This window comes from Sceloporus occidentalis, unplaced genomic scaffold, assembly GCF_023333645.1.
Source record: "Sceloporus occidentalis isolate IW3139 unplaced genomic scaffold, rSceOcc1.0.p SCAF_204, whole genome shotgun sequence".
Taxonomy (NCBI): Eukaryota; Metazoa; Chordata; class Lepidosauria; order Squamata; family Phrynosomatidae; genus Sceloporus; species Sceloporus occidentalis.
The window spans coordinates 726,965-742,754 of NW_028317184.1; the positions used below are offsets into that span (position 1 = coordinate 726,965).

The 15,790-nt window shown below is 39.4% G+C and overlaps 1 protein-coding gene across 1 annotated transcript in view; it reads right to left on the reverse strand.

Annotated features, from left to right (window-relative positions):
* Positions 1-3,301: 3,301 nt before the first annotated feature.
* The window catches only part of LOC149277993 (cytosolic phospholipase A2 gamma-like), a 46,318-nt gene continuing 33,829 nt past the window's right edge, over positions 3,302-15,790 (reverse strand). The window contains exons 9-12 of the mRNA XM_089502485.1: positions 12,417-12,473; positions 5,751-5,902; positions 5,486-5,666; positions 3,302-3,450 (exon numbers count right to left, since the gene is read on the reverse strand). Coding sequence (XP_089358611.1) covers positions 3,302-3,450; positions 5,486-5,666; positions 5,751-5,902; positions 12,417-12,473 — 539 coding nt within the window. The remainder of the gene's footprint in view (positions 3,451-5,485; positions 5,667-5,750; positions 5,903-12,416; positions 12,474-15,790) is intronic.

Genomic DNA, 15,790 nt, shown 5'->3' on the forward strand with positions numbered 1-15,790 from the left:
CTGTGAATACAAAGTTATCTTATTCAGTATCGAAATGTTGGCAAAAGTCCAGTACAATGTAATTGTAATCAATATCAATGTAATAGACATACCTGGGAGTCTCAGTGTTTTTGCCCAAATCTCAGATGGGTTACTAAACGGTGGAAATTTAAGAGTCTCAAGGTCAGTTGTTTTAGAAACTTCCCAGGTTTGGTAAGAGATGAAACGTTAAAAGTCTGAATTGTAAATGCAAGGTTCAAGAATGATAATTATTCAAGTGTCCCTTTCTCTTAACTATACTATGTCTCATACATTTTGAACACTTAATAGTGTCAAGTATCATTACTCATTTAGTAAATGCACATTAGCCCCAAAAATCTGTTAATCCTTTAATCAACACCATATTTGTAATGAAAATGCCCACCATCATACTTATGAGGGGTTCATAATAACTCAAGTTCAAAATGATTATTTAATCAATTGGAATAGCAAATTCCTGTTTGAATCATGAAATAATTTTCAAATAATCTACCCACAATGACAATTTACCTTACCTGTTTAAGGTTTGGTTAAACTCGCAAATTATGAGATACTTTTATAGAGTTAACAAGTTAATTGTTAAATCCATGAATGTATAGAATTATGAAATGTCATTTCCCTCTGTACCAGTATGTCTTAATGAGCGTTAATGTTTTTAATTGTGTAGATTGCCAGTTAATTTTTACTCCCTCTATTGTAATAAAGCTATGGAATCTGTTGATGCTCTATAAATAACATATAATGTAATATCTTTGAAATTGAGATGGAAATTTTAAGATGAAAAATAGTGTGAAAATAACTATTGTTTAAAAATGCATGCTCGGCAATAGATGTATACATATAAGACTTCAGGCTTTTTTTACATAGGTGTTTCAAACTTACTGACCAGTCCTGGTGAGCTTCTCCTGCAAATCTGGCCAAGCTGACCTTCTATAATTCTCCATACAGGGGCCTGAAATGTGCACTGGTTGTGTGTATGTGTGGTAAGGCTGCCAATTGCATAGAATTTGTATAAAGGCTAATGGCATCCTTGATTATTTTTGTAAAATATGGTGTTTCTGTGTAGATATGGTTATTGAAGTTCAATATTTGTATTTTAATACAGATAATGTGATTAGCATGGGGTGTTTGGTCTTAATCTATGTAGAAATGTACAATGCCTGTATACATAGTTTTTAAATAAAACAAGGATTGTACATAAAGAATTAATTTATAATAGTGTATAATAATAGTGTATACACACAGTGGTATAAACTATAAAGCTATTTAGTTTTCTATACTCTAAAATGTTTGCAGGTTAGTTGAACATTGCAGCGTCCTGGTGCTACTTTGGATGATAGGCAAACCCTTGTGAAATGTCCTGAGCTGACATAAGTACATCATGCAAAATACATAATGTGGTGAAAATTCCACATCATGCCAATGGTCTATAGAGGGCCGTACCAGCCTTCCTTGCAGGAGAATCTCAGGTTGGATCCTTGAAATATTTACCAATGTAATGGAGTTTAAATGTTTAAATGTCAGTAAACACAATTTTTGGGTGAATTCTGATACTGGAGAAGTATGAATCATTCTGTATGAATATAATTACTTAGAGGTATGCAGTATTTGGGTTGAAAAAAAGGGTTAACTGTCCCTTACACATTACCTTTTTGAAATTATATAAGTTGAAGAAGTTCGATTGTTTTTGTGGTTTACAGATGTACTTCTATTTCATGTACCTTTCCACGTAATAGGTATTTTCATGGTGAGTGCAGACTCTTGTGCAGATATACAGGAGGAGCAGTCTGTTTGTCCTTGTCGCAGCAATAAGCCTAAGAAGTTATACAGATATTTAAATTCCTGTATCCCTGAGGTATAATCAGTGCCACCATAATAATTGGTTGTCATTATGTGAATGTAACAGCTGTTAATATTTTGATTAATATACTCCTGATTTAAGGGTGTGTTTAAGGAAAGATTATGTCCAATGGGACTGCATGTATGTTATGGGAAATTTAGCTAGATATGTCCCTGGTGAAAGCTGAAAATATTCTCTATTAATTTTAACACATTTTAGTATTTTTATTAGGGCATTTTTGCATGAACTTGAAGACTCATATCTTTCTGTAGCTTTTACTTAGTAAATTAATAATAAAATACACAGTAATACAATGATTAATATTATTATTATTGAAATTCTTTAGGGTAAATCAATATTTATTAAGTATTTAAGCATGAGGGATACAGACAGGAAAAGAAAGTGAAGGGGGGGGGGGGAGCAGGCACAGACAAAATGCTTAAGCAAAGGCACCAGGCATAGCATATCCAAGCAACCATATAATACATCATCAGCGCTTACATTTGGAGCATACAATAATCATATCAGGCGCATATTTCTGCATAGCAACACTGTGTACTTTAGAACAGCCTATGGCCAATTGGGGGAAGGGGTGATCAAAAAGGGCATGTGTTGGATAAGGAGGAGTTTGGGCGTAAAGGGAATAGGGTTATCAGTGAGGGCCTGGGTGTGAGTATGTACAGCTGTCCAGAAAGGGCGTATACACGGGCAGTCCCACCACAGGGGAGGGAGCATGGTGAAGCCCCACACCTCCAGCACACATCCGTCATACCAGGGGTGTAGTGGGCTGTAGTAGCTGGGGACCTATACTATGGGGCTAGCAGCTTGTATGCCATCTCCTTGTCTATGTTGTCTAAGAGAACAGCGGTGGGTCGAGGACGCCACGGGAAACAAATCAATACCCATGCCCGGGGAGAAATACGGGTTATCTCTCATCAGTGTAAGCGGTGATGGGATAATGGAGAGGGGAGTTCCCCGAACCAAAGAGTGCCAGACGCGTAATGTTGCTCTGATAAAAGGATGGCTTGAGGCCCACTGCAAGGCAGTGTCTACCGCCAACAAGGTATCGATCAAACGGGGAGGCCCAGCAGTCTGCTCTGAACATGAATCCACTGCTTCTGTCACAAACCATGTACCCATTCCAGTACACGTAGAAGGTGTACTGGAAAGAATTAAAGTAAAGAATTTGATGCGGGGGGAGCGGTGGCCCCAAACAAACCGTAGAAAGGCCGAACGACAGAGGCAAAAAAGGAAGGAGGGATATGTATAGGGAGAGTCTCAAAGAGATAAAGGAGCCGGGACAAATAGAATACGTTTTGGAATCGCTACATTTATTTACTAGAATGTAACAAAAAGTGACACACAAAGTAATATTGCGATGAACTGAGATGTGCTTCTTGTTCCATCCAGTATTTCAATGTGTGAGTGGCCACTTCCTCGGGTTTACTTAGACATATTCCTAAGCTTCTCCAATATCTGGTTCTTACTCAGCTTCACATTTTCTCTTGAGACGTGCAATAGATCTTTCACCTCTAAATTGGTAAAGGACATTTTCATGCTGGAATACTTTTCCCTCCATTCTTCAACTTTATCTGTGAAAATGTGGCATACTTTGACAGTTATGATGGTCAATATATTTTACATATGTGAATTTACATTATAACTTTAGCATCAAAACTTAAAGTAACACAAATTTGGGTCTATTCACTAAGACATAACTTGTTAATGGATTCAATGGTTTAGATGAGGAATGGGGGCAATTATCCGCCACCTAGGGTAATAGAGGTTCATAGGGTCACCCTTTGTTTTTTTGCTTTACCTATGGTATTTACATGTTTATTTTACTTTTTTGTCAGGCCCAATCCAGGCTGCGGAGCTGCATGTCTGCATGTAGTTTCCCTGTCTTGCTACAGTTTCCCTAGTCCTTGCTACAGGGTTCCTAGTCCTTGCTATGTTTCTGTTTCTGTATCATACCTGCTCCAGGGTGCCTGCAGGATATCACTTTGTATTGTTTTCATCAACATCCGCTACTATGTCAGGGTGCTGGTATGTGGCTGCACAACCCTGGGTGCTCGGCGCCCTGGAGGGTGCGGTCGCCCTGCATCAGGCCCTGACCACTCCGCTACTGCACAATAACCCCTGAACAACATCTTTGGGCACTCTGGGTCACGGTAGCCGTCTGACCACGGACCTGGGACCTGACATTTTTGTTCTGGAAAGTGGGATCTAATCTTTGGGCATTTCAGGCAAGGACATAGGAGTTCTCATTCAATTTGCATCGTCTTATCTGAAACATGCCAGGGGCGATCCAGAAGCCTACTGGGCTCACATAAGCTGTAAGTGTATTACTAACTTATTATTAGTATTGATTTTAATTATTTTATTAGATTATATATGATAATGTCATGTTTATTACCGTATGTGCTCAATTATAAGACGACCCCCAAAGTTTGAATATTAATTTTAAAAAAAAAGAAGAAAAAGCCTGAATATAAGACTACCCTGTAAGAAAAAAAAGTTTAACTAGTATGTGTTAGTTTATGGTGTTAACATGTATGAGCATATGATGTTAGAGTATGCGAGTCAGCATATGGTTTGTGGGTGTAAGCCTATGGTGTTAGTGTGAGTGTGTCAGTTTATTGTGTTAAAGTGACAGGGGGGAATCTTTGCTTAAAAGTGCCTGGGAGAGGGGAAGAGAGGAGGAGAAAGAGAGTATGTGTAAGTGAATGAGTGCAAGTTTGCATGTTGGTACATGTGTGTTAGTTATGGAGGGGGGCTCTTAAGAAACACTGCACCCAGGTGCCACTAACCCTAGGCCCGCCCCTGATCCCCTGTGCTGCGAAATAGGTATGAAAATGTGGATAGAAAAACTGAGATTATGGCCATCAAACTGTACATGTACTTGGCCTATTGCTGGCTAGCTGCAACACAGTAGGCTTCTGCTTGTCCTCAATAGCAACGTTACTCTCATGAGCTATATAGCAGTCTGCTTTTGGCACAGTGTCATAGGTAGTGGCATAAAAAAGCATATTTAAAGAAAATATTTTAAAATATTTGTCTTGTTATCTCAAGAGGTCTATGCAGCTTTTTGTGTAATAGAATCAGTATTCCTTAAATCATTATTTAGTAAAAAATAATGTGTCCCTGATAAAGCTAACTTCATGTAGCAATACACAGTTTAATGTGCTATAAAAAATATGTTCTCCTGCATTCATACTGGTCATGCTCTGGGCATGGACAACTCACGTAAAAGCACTGAACTTTATATAAGTCAACATTTAAAAAGAATGGAGGAGGTCTATTTTACAAGTCAGAAGTACTAGTTTGATCAGGGCTAGTTCCCTTGTAGGGTATTTGCATATATTAAGGGCTATTCACTTTTGTATATTAATATGTGAGAATGTTGGTCACAGGGATATGAATTATATTTGTAATTTAATTTTTTGTATTTCTTTTTTACTAAAAGGGGAACACTAAAAAATTTTCTGCTTCTACTTACAGGTGTAGGCAGAACAAATTTTATGGGGTTTTCATGTTTTCTACACAGTGTTTTATCCTTAAACAAACATTAATTTGCAAACTACTCGACAACCGATTCTCATGGCATAAATCCAGATATAATCTAACCTCCACAACTCTTGTTGTTGAAAAGTGGGAAATGCATGACCACTGGGGTGTCCTTTTGATCCCCTTCAAATACGTAACAGTTTTGTGAGGGGCTCTTTTGCTCATCTTCTCCATTTTGAATGTGGATCTTGGGGAATGGGATATGGTTCTTCTCACAGTATTCTGCTGTTTGTTTTATGGTCTGTTTAACAAAAAAGAAAACACTTCTTAAGCAGAAAAATGGCAAATTTACATTTACAATAAACCACATTAAACTTATATTTACCATAAACGGATCACCTTCGCTGAAGTCAAAGGACAGAATGAGGTCTACTTTGCGGTATGGAGCTAGCATTAATGGGTAAGCAGAATTTATCTCCAGTCCAGCATCAATTAGATGGATGTACTCCTGACTGGAAAGCTCAGTGGGGACCTTACCTGAAAGACAATCCACACGTTTTTTACTGTTTTTTACTGTTCAAGGGATTTTTAATTTTATTCTGCATTTGGTAACATATGATGTATCAAAACTTTCTAAGTTAGTCTACATAATGTCTGCTTCTCAACTACCCTATATCACTATTTCTTGCTTTTTTATATATTTCACTTTTAGCGACAGAATATGATCTCTTGCTGAGAGCTAAGTTCAAAAATACAATTGTTTCGATTCATTAACCTACAAGTTGATTGCAGGTTGCAAGGTATGACAAAGGTCTGCACAAGAGTAAACATTCCTGGTAAAATAAGCCAAATGGCTAATGATTTAAATTAATGAAAAGAATGGCCAAGGGTGTGGCAGCTGCAGTTTAAAAATGCTAAGTATAAAAAGTATAAAAAAATGCACTTGGGACCAGGGGCATACCTAGAGTATTTGGCACCTGGGGCAGATCCTGTATGTGGCACCCCCCCCACACACTTTAAAACTGCATAGCTTCTATCGTTATATACGCAGACACTGAAGGTGGTACAGCATAGCACCTATCACTATATACTGAGGCAGACATTGACGGTGGTACAGCGTAATCCCTATCACTATACATTGAGCCAGACATTGACAATAGTGCAGCACACCTCCTATCACTATATACTAAGCCAAACATTGATGTGGTGTAGGCCTACCACTTAATTGTCTGGCTTAGTAGTAGGGATGCACCGAAACAAACTCTGGACTGAAACCAAAAATGCAGCATTTACCTGGCCAAAACCGAATATGACCCCCCCCCACCATAAATAAAATCTAACACTTTTATTTAAAGTAAGTAACACACCGAAATAGGACATAAATAAATAACAATATTTATATATATATATATATATATATATATATATATATATATATATATATGATTGTTAACAGCAATCACTCTCCTATTATGCCCAGGCATACCCAGATTCCAGCGTGTACTAGCTGACTTGGCATGATAGGAGTATGATTGCCAACAGCATTGCAGGTATAGATCAACTGGAAATCACATAAAAACTCAGCAATAAAGGTAGAGATAAAACTACAGGCATAGATGATAGGTTACACAACCCAAAGCCAGCCCTGGCGTCCACACTGCCCACATAGAACCTGACCAGCACCCAGATTACACACAAAGGACCTGGCATATTTGTCCCCAAACAGCCTAGCATGAATCAACTTTGTCCCCAAACAGCCCGGCCTGTGCCATCTTTGTCCCATAACCACCCTGCCTGTGTCATCTTGGTCCCCAAGGCTCAAACATCCTGCTTGTGCCATCTTCGCCTTTCCACAAATCAATTATACATCTATCATACACACAAACACTTTTACAGTCACTCACAAATTCACACTTTAATTCAGATAATTAATTCACACAATCATTTATTCTCTCCCTCATTCACACAAATTTTCCACACATTCATTTATTCTCTCACCCATTCTCACAATGCATCCACACATTAATTTATTCTCTCACTCATTCTCACTGTTTATTTATTCCAATATACTTACTACCCACCTTTCCCCCTTTTCTACCCCCTTCTAACTCCCTTCTGCCCTATCTACCCCCTTCTGCCCTATCTACCCCTTATCACTCCCTTCTGCCCTATCTACCTCTTCTCACTCCCTACTGCCCTATCTACCCCCTATCCCCCTGTCTCACTCCCTTCTGCCCTATCTACCCCTTCTCACTCCCTTCTCCCTATCTACCCCCTCCTAACGATCTACCCTCTCCCCCCTTTGAAGTTCACTTACCTGGAACAGGAACAATAGAGTGATGGGAGTTATGATGTACTTTAGAGCATAATTATAGAATGAAAAAGACATTGGAAATGGTACAGCATAACACCCATCACTCTATGCTGTTCCAGGTAAGTGAACTTCACTCTCACACATTTACCAATCCATACTTACCAATCCACACATACTAATCCACACATACCAATCCACTCTCACTGTCACTCTCACTGAATGCTTTCCTACCTTTCCTCTGTCACTTTTCTTCTTACAGCAGTTGACTCCTTTTCCACCTCTTCGCTCTTCTTCTTCTTCTGGTTCAGAGGGCACGGACGGCCGTGGGCGCGGCTTCAGTGTTGTGCGCTGGGATCTGACAACACACCCCGGCGCACAGCAGCAGTTACCACGCGCATCGCAAGAGAGCGGTATCGGAGGTCTTTAACAGACTTCCAGCTCCCTTGAGTGATTTTAAGCCGGTTAAAGGATCTCCCTTTAACCGGTTTAAAATCACTCAAGGGAGCCGGAGGTCTGTTAAAGACCTCCGATACCGCTCCCTTGCAAGCCTGCTCCTCCAGCGGCGGACATTACTGTCCGTCTCTGGAGGGGTGCCCGGGGCCGGCAAGTTGGCACCCCCCTGATGAGCGGCACCCGGTGCGGACCGCCCCCCCCACCCCCCGCTAGGTATGCTACTGCTTGGGACACAGATATACAGTGGCAAGAAAAAGTAAATGAACTCTTTAGAATTAATTGGTGTTCTGCATAATATTTTCATAAAATGTGATCTGATCTGAATCACAAGTATAGACAGACACAATGTGCTTAACCCCTCAACGACCAGTGACGCCACTTAACAGACACTCAGCGACCAATGACGTGCATGGCAGGATCGCTTTCTTTGCTTAAGTAGTGTTGCTGTAATGCCTCAATGTCGATCATTTTAAAATGATCAATGATCGCCTCCTAAGTTTCAATGATGTCACTAAAATGCCTCGATAAACTCGATAACACCCACCCCAGGACACACTGTGACGACTCCAGAGAGCAGTAGGATGAACTGGAATGGAGAATGCAAGCCAGGCCTTCTCGTCCAAAATCTGTGCCTGACTTCACAAATGCTTTACTGGATGAATGGGAGAAAATTCCAACAGAAACCTTCCAAAATCTTGTGGAAAGCCTTTCCAGAAGAGTGGAAGCTGTTATAGCTGCAAAAGGGGGACGTCTATATATATTTAGAATGCGATGTCATAAAAATTGTTGGTGTAATGATCAGGTGTCCCAATACTTGCCCCATATTACTTCTAAAATCTCTTTGGAGAGGCAAGGACCTCAGCCTATTCTTCCTCCCTTCTCCTTATCGTTGTGCATCCTGGATTAATAGTGAGACCTGAGAGTTAATAAATCTAAGTTTCTTGCTTTATACAACTTGCATTTAATTGATACTCCTTCTGCCCAGTTGAAAGTGCAAGTTTCAACTGATGTTTTCCAAGTGCATTGAAAGTTAGCTTTAGTGAATGTACAAGGCTGCTGAAAACACACATTTTTGACAACTTTAACCCCTTAAGGACCGGGCTCGTTTTTTCTTTTTGTACCCTGTGGGACCGAGGCTGTTTTAATACTTTTGTGGTGCTTGTGTTCAGCTGTAATTTTCTCCTCACCCATTTAGTGTACCCACATAAGTTATATATTGTTTTTTTCAGGACAAGATGGGCTTTCTTCAGATACCATTATTTTGATCGTATCATCTTATTTACTATAAAAAAAATAAAAAAAACATGGTGAAAAATTGAAAAAAACCCACATTTTATGACTTTTATTTGAAAAATCTTTTACTCACCTAAAAAAGCAAGTAAAAAACTAGCTAAATAGATTCTACTACTTGTCCTGAGTTTAGAAATACCCAATGTTTTTATGTTTTTTTGCTGTTTTTTGTAAGTTATAGGGCAATAAGTACAAGCAGCGTTTTATGATTTCCAAATCTTTTTTAACAAATCTGGTCAGTCTGCCTCCATCTCCTCTTTGGAACATCTTTGAAGCCGGTTAACTCAATTTAACCCTGTCAAACCATATATTTTTGAAAACTAGACACCCCAGGGTATTCCAAATGCTGTTATTTTAACCCTTTCCATGCACCAATTATACAACTACACTTTGTCAAACTTTGTAATAGTAATTTTTTTTATTTTTTTCACACAAATTGTACTTTAGTTATAGATATACAGGTTCTGGTATATGTCACTGTCAAACAATGTGTGTTCAGGAACATCTCCTGAGTGCAGTGATACCCGACATGCATGGGTTTGTCGTGTTGTTTGAGATTTAAAATGCCACATTTGGGAAGTGCGCTTTTTTCTCCATTTTGGTCAGTCTGTACCTATGCCCTATCTTTGAGCTCGGCCACTCCAATTTACCCCATCTGCCATTTTTTTTTATATTAGACACCCCTTGGGTATTTGAAGTGCTTTTATTTTTTTGAGAAATCTTAGCAATCTTGCTCAAAATAATAAACTTTATTTTTTTATTTTATTGTATTTTTTTAATACTTTTTTTTTATATTTTTTTACACATTTTGCTGGTACTGGATGGTTCATCTAGTGACATCACTGCATAATTATTTTTAAATGTTAGCACATTTTTTTCCCCCCCATTTTTTTAAATTATTTTTTTAATATTTTACTAATCACATTGTGATTAGAAAGCTGGGCTCCATTGACTTGCATGGTTGAGTGCAGTACCTGTATTCAACCTGCAAGTGGAGCCAGAGTTCTCTAGAGGGTCAGGAGACCGTCTAGCGAACTCTTTCTTCTTTATTGTTTTTTTTCCCGGGCCGCCGCCATCTTGCTGATGGCGAAGATCACCGGCAGCTGCGGCTGTGACCGCTCTCCGGAGCGGTCACAGCCCATCCAAAGGTAAGTGTTTGGTGTCGCTGGATGCCTCCTGATCGAGGCATTCCAGCGACACCATTTAAGTTTAGGAGGTGATCGTTGATCGCCTCCTAAACGCTTTTAAAACGGGCGTCCGCCGCCATACAATGTATGGCGGCTGTTGACGCCCCGGGGAGGGGCCAGACATGGCCCCCGATGCCGATCTCGGCCTTGCTGAATGCCTCGACATCGAGGCATTACAGTAACGCCGTTTAAGCGAAGAAAGTGATCGTTGATCACTTTCTAAGCTTATTTAATTTTTTGACGGTTCAGGACCGGCAAAGGTCGTTAAGGGGATAAGAACCTTTGCACTATGGTGAATAGACCCCAAATGTGTAGTCCTTGATAATGTTTTAAACGATGTAAACTCAAAACAATATTTTTATTATGACTTCTGAAGTGGCTGCATAAAATCTGGGAGCATTTGCAATTTATCTTCGAGGAGAACAAGAGAAAAACAGAACTATCACTTTGCCATGTAAATTTTTACAATTTAATTAAGACACTTACCTGATTCATTTTGAAGGTAAAGGAAGTTATAGGTTGTTCCCCATTCCCACTTAGCAAGAGAAACCAAACAATTAAGTATCACTTTCCACACTTCACAGTCATCTGTACTTAGAGAAAAAAAAATATGACAACAAATTAGACTATATTATTGTCCTAAGCCAATTTTTCCTAACTGTAACTCTATCTCTTTCTGCCTTTTATATTCTGATGTGACAAATTGCCCCATCAACATACATTGATAAAATTTTATCCACTTCTATAAGTAAATATTTCATGGAATTCCACTGCTTGATTTAATACATAATGATTACTCCATCATTATACTAATACTGTATTGGCCCGCTTTTTCCCCCCACTTAAGTCTTTAAAGTGGGGGTGCTGCCTATATTCGGGGTCTAGCGCCCGACGCCCGGGACATGCAGTCCTGGGCGCCAGGCAGGCAGCGGGGTTAGGATACAGATCCCCCGCAGCGGTGCAGGTGACCTGTATCCTACTCTCCGATATGCTCTGACAGCCTCCCCTGCTGGCACTTCCCACGGGGGGAGGGCCGGCAAGGGAGATTGTCTAAGCGCATCGCGCAGACGTTCACCGGGAGCGGCGATGAGCGTGAACGACCTCCGCTGCCGGCACGTCTGCTTGATGTGCTTTAACAATCTCCCTTGCCGGGAATTCCCACGGGGGGGAGTCCCAGCAAGGGAGATTTTAAAGCACATCTTGCAGACGTGCCGGCAGCGGAGGTTGTTTATGCTTGCATCGCCGCTGCCGGTGAACGTCTGCGCGAACAATCTTCCTTGCCAGTACTTCACACGGCGGAAGTGCCGGCTACCGGAAGTTGAATACGCGTTATGCGTAGGTGTCCCCCGCTGGTCCTGCAAGACCCCGTGGAGTCTGCACCGGTAAGTCTGGTGGGGGGGGACATCTTGGGGACAGAGTGGCAGCATATCTCGGGGGGGTAGAGTGGCAGCATATCTCGGGGGGGTAGAGTGGCAGCATATCTCGGGGGGGTAGAGTGGCAGCATATCTCGGGGGGGATAGAGTGGCAGCATATTTCGGAGGGGGGATAGAGTGGCAGCATATCTCGGGGGGGGCAGAAACTTTTTTCTTTAAAAAAGCACCTAACTTTTAGGGTGCGGCCTATATTCAGGTGCGGCCTATATCCGAGCCAATACGGTAGATGGTCACGGGAATAAGTCTGCTGATTTAAAGTTATTCAGATGCAACCTATACACACTCACAGATAACAGGCAGCCACACATACTCTTGTACTGGTTTAGATTATGTTTGTTAGAAGATCGATCTCACTTTTGAATGCAATTCATACCTGATCCAACTTTTTCTTCCGTGCTGAAATCCCTCGAAGATTCTTTTTCTTTGTTATCTAAAAACAATCACCCATACCATTATATCTGTACTATGCATACACAGTGTACAAATGTCATGGAAAACAGTTTGTTTTGATATGGCTAGAACAGACATTTAATATACAAGTATACCTTTGTCCCAAAAACCATTTGTTTTGGTTTTACAGCTCAGCCCCCCTATACATTTCGGGGTATGTTTTAATAAAATGTAAATGTCAATAAAGGGCAAAGACAGAAAAATCATTTTTACTCCATGTGTGGTTTAGATTGTAGCTGCAACCGATCCGAATTGAAATAGAATAAATTAATCATGTCCATGTCAGTTCCTTGCAGTGACTACACAAGTGATCTGGCTGATGACTATATGCACATATCATACACAAAAAGAAAGATTGGAATACAGCACTCAGCAGTGAAATGGTGCATGAGCCAGGGTACCACCAAGTCCCTCAATAAATCCAAAATAAAGAAGCAGAGGCTCAGCACTCAAATGATAAGGTGAGTTTATTTCACGCAGGCAACGTTTCTCAAGCCTTAGAAACATTAGTGCACACATTCAAGTATTTATGCAACAACAAGTGATTAAGGGGTCGGACACACCCGATCCTACATAACAATTTAAAGTGACAGTGCAAACTGACCAGTCTATATATAAAGTGACAGTGCAAAGATAGCCAGTCAACGTGTATATATAAATAAATAACATTATATAAAAAATCAGAATAAATATGAAAGTGAAGTGATAAATATACTACAAATATATATATATATATATCTATTATATAAAAAAAGTGTACACAAGTTTAAAATCAACACTGTACTACAAATACAGACACTATATGATCTAAAGATATTACTGTAACAAAACTGTGGTATGATAATATACAATATTAAAGATCGGTCTGTCAGCGCAGCGGCACAAATATTACATAATCTCAAAATTTACAAAGAGGCATTAAATAAACCTACAGGGCCAGCTATGTCCCGGAATAACCATCAGCCGAGCTAAAATAAAGAGAATCTAAAAGGGATAAAGGATAATGTTTAAGTTAATAAATAGGAATATCATTATATAAAAGTATATATTTCCAAAATAATTTGATTCCCAATCATCCTAAATGTCTGCGGTTTTTTGGGTTTAAAAAAATGGTACAATCTTCCTATGTGAATCAACCTATGTAGTTTATATACTTACATGTCCTTGTAACCTTTTATATGTGGGAGAAACTACACAGAAGATCAAAAATAGATTTTCCAAACATAAATCCACCATCAAATTAAGGAAATTGGATTTACCGGTCCCATCCCACTTTGATGAGTTGAAACATAAATTGACGGACCTTAAATTTCGTGTTATTGAACAGGTATTTAGACCTAAACGAGGGGGTGATCGAGTTAATATTCTAAAACAATGTGAAGCATGGTGGATTTATGAATTGGATACATTATTTCCAAATGGACTTAATAGGGAACTGGATTTAATGCCATTCTTGTGAGCCTATGGCCATACTATCCTGAATACACCCGATCTTGACTGATTTTGGGAGCTAAGCAAGGCTGGGCCTGGTTAGTATGTGGATGGGAGACTACCAAGTGTCATACGCTGTTAACTTGTGTGAAAGCCTTTCCCTAATATGAGACATTTAGGATGATTGGGAATCAAATTATTTTGGAAATATATACTTTTATATAATGATATTCCTATTTATTATGTCACTTTAAATTGTTATGTAGGATCGGGTGTGTCCGACCCCTTAATAACTTGTTGTTGCATAAATACTTGAATGTGTGCACTAATGTTTCTAAGGCTTGAGACCTGTGCGTCGAAACGTTGCCTGCGTGAAATAAACTCACCTTATCATTTGAGTGCTGAGCCTCTACTTCTTAATTTTGGATTTATATGCACATATCCACATTCTAGGATTGCAAATATTTTGTTACAGATACCAAATGTAATGATGTACTAAAATGCCCATCACTTTCTCTCTAATATATATATAAAGTGTTTAGAGGGGAACATCACATTGGATATAAAACTATAATTTAATTCAGCACTATTATTTCTCTCTCTAAGAGAAAATCGTATTTGGATCCCACTGGCAGCTCAAGTAAGAACGCATTTCCTGCATAATTGTCAGCTAGAATGTGCATTAATATTACATATTAGCATATTTGCATGTCGAAAAAAAATCTCTCTCACTGCCCCCTTTTATTTGCTAATCCCTTTTTTCTCTTTATCTCTCCCCTTTCTTTCTCAGCTCTACTTTCATCTTTCCCCTTTCTATCTCTTCCTCCTTTCTCTACATGTGTCCCCCATTTTCCATTTTCATTATTTCTAATTTTTCTCCCATTCTCTCTTGTTCCTTCTGCTGTCTTCCCCTTTTTCCCTATTCTCTCCTTATCCCCTTTCTTTCAGTCACTACCCGATTCTACCCCACATTCTCTTTCTCTACTCACATTCTCTATTTCTGATCTTTCATTATTTCCCTTTTTCTCACTCTTCTCCTTTCTCATTCTCTTTCCTCCATTTTCTCCCTCTCTAGTTTCACTCTCCCTCTCTCCCCTAAGCCTATAAATAATTCAGTTGTTCACTTGCATTATCTTTGACACTTGCAAATGTCCTTCACTCTTATTTTCTACCTCCTACAACCACACCCTCCCAAAAGTTCCACTTAAAGGCTAGTGAATCACCTCCCTTAATTACTGCTCACACAGTCCTACCCTACACATGCCTCTAAGTAATTATACAAATCTCCATTCAACCATGTTTAAATCACCCGACTCCTTTTTTTTTTAAACTTGCCCCCACCACACCCTGTTTTCTGTACCCAAAGATATCTCACTACCAAAAACACCACTACGTAACATTCTCCACCCGGATAACCAGAATATTACCCTGGTAGCTGGAGCTAATTGCACATATCTTATCATAGTCAAACAAATCCACTACAATTGGACCTTCACTTAAAGGCTTGCCAAGCCTGACTAACAATTCAACAGTCTTTTAGATGTACAAAAATAGTTCATGACAATAATGTTTCTCTACAAATGTAATAGTAGATTAGTAGCAGTAATTTTTATATAATTACTTAAGTGAAAAATAATACATTGCATAATTGGTATGTACATGAGTGGAAGAGCTAGGATTAGCATTCGTATGAAATGTGATAGTTGCTCTTTAGGAAGAAAAAGTGTTGCAAATGCCTCACCATCTAGGAATTTTCTCAAGATGAGAAGTAGCTGCTCTTTCATATTGTAATCCATACTTTGTTGTTCCTCAGAGAGAAGAGTATGCAGACTTTTACATTTTTTGCACTTGCTTTGATGCGCTATG